This window comes from Gossypium arboreum, chromosome 13 (assembly GCF_025698485.1).
Source record: "Gossypium arboreum isolate Shixiya-1 chromosome 13, ASM2569848v2, whole genome shotgun sequence".
Classification (NCBI taxonomy): Eukaryota; Viridiplantae; Streptophyta; class Magnoliopsida; order Malvales; family Malvaceae; genus Gossypium; species Gossypium arboreum.
The window spans coordinates 99,874,089-99,882,774 of record NC_069082.1 but is presented as its reverse complement, the minus strand read 5'-3'; the positions used below and the strand labels follow the sequence as shown (position 1 = coordinate 99,882,774).

The 8,686-nt window shown below is 29.9% G+C and overlaps 1 protein-coding gene across 1 annotated transcript; it reads left to right on the top strand.

Annotated features, from left to right (window-relative positions):
• Positions 1-5,309: 5,309 nt before the first annotated feature.
• LOC108462782 (glycine-rich protein 23-like) lies at positions 5,310-5,682 on the top strand. Its single transcript, XM_017762685.2, has one exon. The coding sequence runs from the start codon at positions 5,361-5,363 to the stop codon at positions 5,592-5,594; it is 234 nt and encodes a 77-aa protein (XP_017618174.1). The 5' UTR covers positions 5,310-5,360; the 3' UTR covers positions 5,595-5,682.
• Positions 5,683-8,686: the final 3,004 nt, after the last annotated feature.

Here is an 8,686-nt window from a genome sequence, read left to right as displayed (position 1 = left end):
GATATGGGTGTAGCAGATGTTATTTTTTGGATTAAAATAACCTGAGATGAAAGCACTATAACTTTATCATAATCACATTACATTGAAAATGTGCTTAAAAAGTTTGATCTTTTCAACTGTATACCAGCATCTACACCCATGGATCCTCAAATAAAATTAGTATCTAATGCTGGTAGGAAAATTGATCAATTGAAATATGCAAGTCTAATTGGTTGTCTTATGTACATAATGACTTGTACAAGACCAGATATTGCATATGCTGTTGGGAAATTGAGTAGGTACACAAGTAATACAAGTAGTTTGCATTGGCAAGTTTTGAATAAAGTACTTAGGTACTTAAAGAAAACTATTAACTATGGATTGTGTTATAATAGATATCCTCCAGTTTTAGAAAGGTATTCGGATGCTAGTTGGATTACAAGTTTCGAAGATCATGTATCTACTAGTGGATGGATTTTCATTCTTGGTGGAGGAGTCATTTCTTGGGGTTCCAAGAAACAAACATGTATTACTGATTCCAACATGGCAACAGAATTTATTGCATTAGTCGCTACATATAAAGAAGCAGAATGGTTAAGAAATTTGCTTTATGATGTACCTTTATGGCCTAAGCCAATTTCACCTATTTCTATCCATTGTGACAGTGAGGCTACTCTTGCAAAGGCATATAGCCAAGTATATAATGGAAAGTCTAGACACATTGGATTAAGACATAGTTATGTATTGACAGATGTTGAAATCATTGTGTGAGATGTGTTCAGTTAATCAAATGAAATAGTTGGTTCAAAGGTTAGTCTACCATACAATTTCGATTAACTTTAACATGTTTTCACTAAGTGAAGGTTCAATCGTAAGATACCTTCATTTATGCAAATTGATTTCCAAGAATATCAAAATCTAAAATATTTTGAAAATGGGGAGATTGTTGGAATATTTTCAAATATTTATAGTGTTCCAATAATTAGAAATGAATGAGTGTAATTAATCAAAAAGTTATATTATTTGATTTTTTGAAAAAAATTATAACTACTTAAATAATATTATTTGAATAGTTATAATTAAATGAATAATTATGTGTTTATTTTAAAGACATTATTATTCGAAAGACACATTGATAAAAGATATCTCTATGAAGAGACATGAAAATTCCTATAAATAGGAATGAGATTTCATTTGGAAATCATACCAACAAATTTTAATATTCTTTCTTTCCTTCCTTCATTTTCTAAAATTATTAAATTATTCTATAAAGTATTACTGCAAAAATCCTTTATAGAAATTGAGTTTCTTGTCATACATTACTCAGTGTATAGTGGGTTGTTCTCGTCAGTGCAAAACGCAAATAGTCATTGGCTTCATTGTATCCTCAAGATTAATTTGCTTGAAACTCGTTTGCACACCGAAGATGGGTGGGGGAAAATATAACATTAAAGATAGTAGTTTGATACACGCCTTGGAGCCTTGTCCTATTAATTCGTCTGTTCGAGTTCCGTTCGTGTGTTTGAGATTTCCTTATCGGAGATTTCTACTAACAGGGACTGTGTGGCTACACCCCACTCAACTGGATCTAGATAAACACTATACATTCGAATCCAGAGACGGAGTCGGGTGTGGGGTGTTATAGTATATGCATGGGTTTATGTTGTAATTAACTTGCTTACTAATATTCAGTCTAGTGCCTTAAGGCATGAGGTATTATCTCAAGACATAGGGGACATTGTCTCAAGACATGATACCCTTGTCTTGAGACATCAAACTTTAAAGCAAAAATTGGATGCAAGAGAGGTATGTCTACATACATTGCGAGGCATGGTCTCATTGGCTCAACATATTTCCCTACATATTGATAGTTTGACTCAAGGTTCGTAACATAGTCCCTTTTTTACCAACCCTAACCCCAAACTTTTGCATGTGGGTCCCATTAACATCTCTTACATGGTTTTTACATTTCGATTGCTCATTAATTATATGTCAAGCTTGCTTGATTTTAGCTTAATTTGATGTAATGCTTCACTATTGTCTGAGTTACTTCGGCAACAAAATGCAGTGTCATGCACCTAGATTCATCAACTGGGTTGGATGTAGGGTGTTATAGGTGGGAGAAAAGTTTCAGATGAGGACAATGTTATGTTGACGACACCATTGGATGTTGATGAATTTAAGGTAAAAATTTGTTTGATGCATTCATACAAGTTGCCAAGTCTTTATAGACTCAATTTGGCTTTTGGAATATTAGTGGAGGAGATGTGATATTAATTTGTCAAAGCTGGTTGAGTAGGGGTGCTTTCCCAAGTACTCTCACATACTCTTATAATGCTAAATCCAAAAGTAAGCCTTCCTATGTCTCTTAAAGATTTGCGCCCAATTTCTTTATACAATGTTATTTATAAGATAACGTCAAAAGCCTTGGTGAATAGGCACATGTTTCTAAGAATCAGTCTGCATTTGGTTCAGGTAGGTTTATTATGAGTACTGTGGTAGTGACTTTTGAATTAATTTATAAAATGAAAGGATTTTCGAGTGAAATTTCTATGAAAATTAATATTAGCTGATGCTTTTTAAAGGCGATTATGCTTGCTTTGGGTTTTAATCCTACTTGGACGAATTTTATTATGCTTTGCGTTACAAATATTACCTACTTGTGGGATGAAATGGAACTGATTTCTTTGACAAAGTGATACATTGTTACCATATGTATTTCTTTTATGCGCGGAAGGACTTTTATTGTTACTGCAGGTAAGGTTTATGGTGGTTGTCCAACAATATCTATTTTTCGTACGCAGATGATTCCAAAGAGGTAGAATTTAGAAGCACAAACAGTATTCTCACGACTAATGAGTTGGTGGTTAATTTTAATAAGTTCAGCATTTTCTTTAGCCCAAGTGCTGGTCCAAAAAGTCTGACGAATGTTCTTGGGGTCTATAATGCGCTTAATCACTCTTCATATTTGGGGCTGCCTTCTTTAATTCACTGTAGTAAGAAAATGATCGTTTTTTTTTTTGTGAGAGAAATTGTGGCGATGAATTTTTCCACGTTAATAATTAGTGTTTATATATTTATACCCTATCCGTTTTAATTTGATGTGCTTTAGTTAATTTCTCATGTACTTTATATATATATATATACATTTTTTATTCTACTGTAGATGACCTTTTTTATAATAATTTGATTTTAACTCTATTTACTAAAATATAAAAACATTTAAATAGACCAATTTAGGAAAAAGATTAAATTACGTATTTACATTAGACTTGTCCATGGGCATGTTTGGCTTAAGTTCAGTTTAAATAATAAAAATATTTTTAAATTTAAATTTAATTATAAATATATATTAATATAAATATTTAATATTTTTGTTAATTTTTAAACAATAAAACAAATCAACAGGCATAGTTGACCTTGAAACGAGTTTGAACTTGTTTTTTAGAATCGGACAATAGTTGGATCATACTCATAAACAACTCTAATCCACACTCCACATGTTAACATAGATCAATTTAATATTCGTATTCAAGTAGCTCGAAAGAAAAGTTAAAAGTAAATTTATTTTATTAAAATTTAATTTATATTTAAATGATTTATGTTAATACACTTGTATATTAGAAAATTGTTTTTTTCAAAACCAATAAATTTTATTAATTAATTATATCATAAAGTGGTGAAGATTTTGGATAAGAATGTAGGGCCATCGTTAATAAATTTTAAACTAGATGTGTATTTGAATTACGATTGAGTGATAACAACATATTTTATCTATCTCATGATTGTTTTTTAGTTGTTTTTTTTTTGTCTATCAGTATATATTTTGTTATTAGCCTGATTTAAATAATTAAAACATGATAGAACCTATTTAATTTGATTTAGTAATCCTCAGTTATTTCCAATCATATTCGTTGATGCAACTGTAAATGGTTGTTGATGTTTTGAAAATGAAGGGATGAAGGTGTCATTGCCTCTACCATAAAACCAAATATCATAACTGAGATAAATTATATTAAAATCATCTTAAAATATATAACATTCTTCAAGCTCATGTTTGTCAAGTGTGGGCTCGCTTCGAATCAGAAAATTTCTCGCAAAAATTATCAATGGAGTAATTTTGTAATTTTTTTAAACTTTTGGGCCAGTTGTAAATTAAAAAATATGTCTAGAAATTTTTTGAAGTAATATTTTCAGGGAATTTTGTCTCTACAACTTTCTCTTAAATTTAAGTGTGTGAAAAATAATCACTCAAGACTCTATTTATATATGGAGAGTTAAAGAGTTCAACTATGATTAAACTTCATCACTTTAATATTAAATTTAATCTAATATTTATCTTGATAAATGTTAAATCTAATTAAATTAATAGAATATTTATCTACAAGATAAACATTAAATTAAATTAAATATTAAAATAATCACTTTAATATTAATTTAATAAAATACTATTAAGATAAGTATTTATTTTAATTTAATATTTAATCTATTAAAATAATATTATTTTGAATAATTAATCTGAAATTATATTATTTGATAGAGTCTCACTTTCCAATCATCGGAATGTCGCCGTCGCAATCACTAACGCCCCGAGCTGATTCGGTTTCTGTCGGCTCACTCCAGGCTAGTATGTAATATTTGTATATATATAACTGCATACACATTTATAGATAGCATTTTGTGAATTTTCTTTTTCCTTTTTTTGTTTTTGTTTAGTATTATATCCCAGTAATTAAAATAATAATCATAACAAATAATAAATCAGACCAGCAAACATTATGGAATAATTTACACTAAAAATTATAATATTTAAATTTAAATAGAGGTTAATCCAAAATTATAATATTTATATTTAAATAGAGATTAATCAGACTGTGCTTTAAAGCATGAATATATGAATGCATACAGTAAACCATTGAAGAAATTAAAAAAAAATTTGAATGCTAAGGAGATGAACTTGAGGATCAATGCACTGCTTACATACTAATATCATCAATCGTAATGCTAAAACTTGGTGGATTGAATTGTTTAAAATAAAATTACTGATTAGTAGTGTAATTTTAAAATTGATAAAATCCTATTTAATTGAATGGAAAATATCAAATAAATTCAATGCTGATGAATGTATTTATTTTTCATGATAATAGTAAATTGTAGTTCCAAAGTTGGCCAAAATCACCAAATTATCAATAAATGATGATACATTAATCTATGCAAACAGCATGCTTAATTAATACAAGAAGATAATAACTAAGGTGAATTAAATTGGAGTTTGACTACTCCACTACTACTGGTATAAATATTGAAACGATTCACACTTTCTTGGCTCATCATATTGCAGTTTTTGAGATTTCATTCATTGTTATAACTTGTGCATTCAAATGGGTGGTGGCAAAGGTGGAAGTGGCGGTGGCAGTAAAGGTGGTGGCGGAGGCAGCGGTGGTGGCTCTGGAAATGGTGGAGGAGGAAGCACATCCAAAGGTGGAGGGGGGGCTTCTGGAACGATGGTAGCTCCGGGGAGTGGAGGTGCGGCCACTATATCGAGGGGCGCATTCGAGAGCAACCCTCAGGGATACTTTGCTGGTCTGCATTCAAGTGAAAAGGGCAATAAATAAATAAGGGATGGTATTGCTGGAAAAGCCTAAGTTCATGTATTATTTACAGTAAAGTAATGCATGACTAATTAAATAAAATTTATGGCAATATCTCTATTATCTCATGACTGTCTTTTGCCCGAAGAAATTCTTTTAAATAGTTAAAACATGGAAATGCAAACAACTAACAAACCCAAACCATGATTACAAGTCTTGCATTCCAAACTTTGCAAAAATCTGAAATATTGAAGCGCTCAGTAGAGTAATATTAGTGTATACAAACAAAAGACTTTAGAAACCAAAACCATTTGTTCAACAGGCATTCGTATGCTACCTTCTTGTTTTTTTTTTTGGCAAATGCTTGATGATAATGCATTTATAATTTTAAAATGTCCAAAGAATATATATACATTAACCGTTTAAGATCTAATAATTTTGAAAGATTACTTTTATAGAAAAAAAAGTAAAACAATTCTATTAAACAATGAATAATCATATTATAAGTTTGACTAAAAAAATATGAGAGCACATAGTCTCTAGAACACGTAAAACTAGAACCAAATAGCCCTTAAAAAAACATATAATCGTCACTAAAATCATAAAAAAAATCTGTATAGACCAGAAAAACCTATACCAATAATTAAATTGGATACCCTCACAAATGAAGTCATTGCTATAGGTTTATCTCTGTATAATCTTTTAGTGATAGTAGTTTTTCGTCAATATATACTTACCTATCTATAGTGACAGCAAATCCAAAAGCCAAAATCAAATGCACACAATTAACAAATCCCAAAGGGCATTCACAAAGAAATTTCATTTAAACTACCATAGAATTTTCCATTAAAAAGGAAATTTATCCATTTTAATGCAACTTTTAGAATGTATTAATTAATAAAGTCGTGTTCTTAATAATATGAAATAAGATTCCAACAATAAACCGAAAATAATTAGTTGACTTACTTGTAATAGTAATTGAAGGCCATTACAGCCTATTATTCTTCTCTTGTCCATCATTACAATCTTAGATTGAAATTTCATATGAAATCATATAAAAGCTTTAAAATTGTTAGAAAAATAAATAAAAAAACATTGAAATAAGAAAAAAAAATAAGGTTAGTAAAATTTGATGGCTTTGAGTCGTGCAGAGTACTTTCTTAAATGCCTCCAAAATACAACAAAATCCTTAACATTCCAATCACAATAGTAAATATGATTAATAGAATAATTCTTTCTATAGATACTAAATAAATGTATCTTTCCATAAGATACCCTTTCATAAGGATGCATCTTTTTATGAGATACCTTTTTATAGGGTTGTGTTGTTAAAAAATATGGAATGACTGAGATGTGCTTAAAGAAGTGCCCACTTCTTGAAGCACTCTGACAGACTCAACAATTTTCATATTTAGGTGATTGACAATTTACCAAATTAAATTTTTGGGTTGTGTTGATATTGTAGATTGTATCTAGACCATCAATTAAGATTGTATCATTTAGGGAAACATATTTAGAGAATCAGATCAGATTGATTTGAGCATATCTAGTCACTTTGTAACAGCTCAGTTTTAGCTAAATCGAAACAGTGATTTCGGAACTACAAATCTGATGTCGAAAAATTATTTGAATATTATTTTTTGTATTTATAGCATGTTATTTGATATGTGTGAAAATTTCGTGAGCTAATTTATCAATTGGTTGGTTAATTTGATAAAAATGATTAAATCGCATAAAATGCAAAAGTTGCATTCTACTTGTTAAAGATGTTTAATTGTTGTGATTTAATAAATCAAATGTCCTTATAATGTTATTAGTCCATGATTATGTAAGTGGACAATTATGGCCATCCATTATATGTTTTTATATGTTTATAAAAAAGGTTATTATGGTAAATTAGTAATTAAGTTATAATTTAATAAAACAAAGCCAAAATTCATTTCCATTCATCTTTTTAGCAATTGAAAATAGAAAAGAAAGAAAGGGTTTGAAGCTTTCTAGGGTTCGCACACTCCTAGCTTGATTAAGGTACGGTTTTAGCTCGATTTTTTATGATTTCTATGTTTTGTAATCGTTGCAGCTCAAGCTAGGTAGCCTGTAACTTTAATTTTGAGACTGTTAAAGATTTTGAGAGTTTACATTGTTGAATCTATGTATTCTTTGATGTTTAATGTTGAAATATGAAACCTTGATGATAGTTTTACATGTTTTGTTAAGTGATTTTTTTGATGAAAATGCGTAATAGGAATTAAATTGTGAAATGTGCAAATTGTGTGGTTGAAATGTGAAATAAATAAAAGTTTTGGGCTGCTAGGGACATATATATAATTCGGCCAAGCATGGGTTTTGTTGAATTGTGTGAATTTTGTGTATTTGTGAAATAGGGACTAAATTGATTAAATGAAAAAGTTTAGGGGCTAATGTGTAAAAATGCCTAAATGTGTATTTTTGGATTAATTTAATGAGTAGACGAATAAATAAGTTAATTTTGAATTCATATAGATCAAGAAAGAAAGAATTCAGATTTAGATCGGGGGAAAAGCAAGGTTATCGAGTAGTCGACCTGATCTGTCAATTCCACATACGAGGTAAGTTCGTATGTGATGATTACATTATAAATGTATGTTAAAATGCTTTAATATTGCATAAATTGTTAAAATGGGATTATGGATAATGTATGAATTGTGAAAATGACTCTAGGAATGCATTCGATGATAGAAACGAAAAGTGTGAAAGCCCGGTTGAACATTAAGAATAGTTTTGGATACTATTGACATGTCAGTAAGTGATACGTTGAGTTGGATTCGGGCCATGACATTAGCACTTTGGGTGAGTATTTTACCGATTTGGCTTCGGGTCATGATAATAGTTCTTCGGATAAGCTACCTTGATTTGGCTATGGGCCATGGTATAGTTACTTATCGTACGAGACTCCTGAGTAATCGATTTCTATTCTGAATGGTTTAATAGGTAAACGAATGATGTGGTTGAGAAAGAGGTTAGTACGAGGCGATACATATATGTGCAGAACCTATTCGAGTATTAAATAGTGAAAGTTCAGTGAGTTGTATTTGATCATGTTTTGAGACATGAGAAAGGTTTGTAGTTAATGTGTA

What these genes read in the sequence shown, in the direction of transcription:
- LOC108462782 (XM_017762685.2), top strand. Translation starts at nt 5,361, where the DNA reads ATGGGTGGTGGCAAAGGTGGAAGTGGCGGTGGCAGTAAAGGTGGTGGC.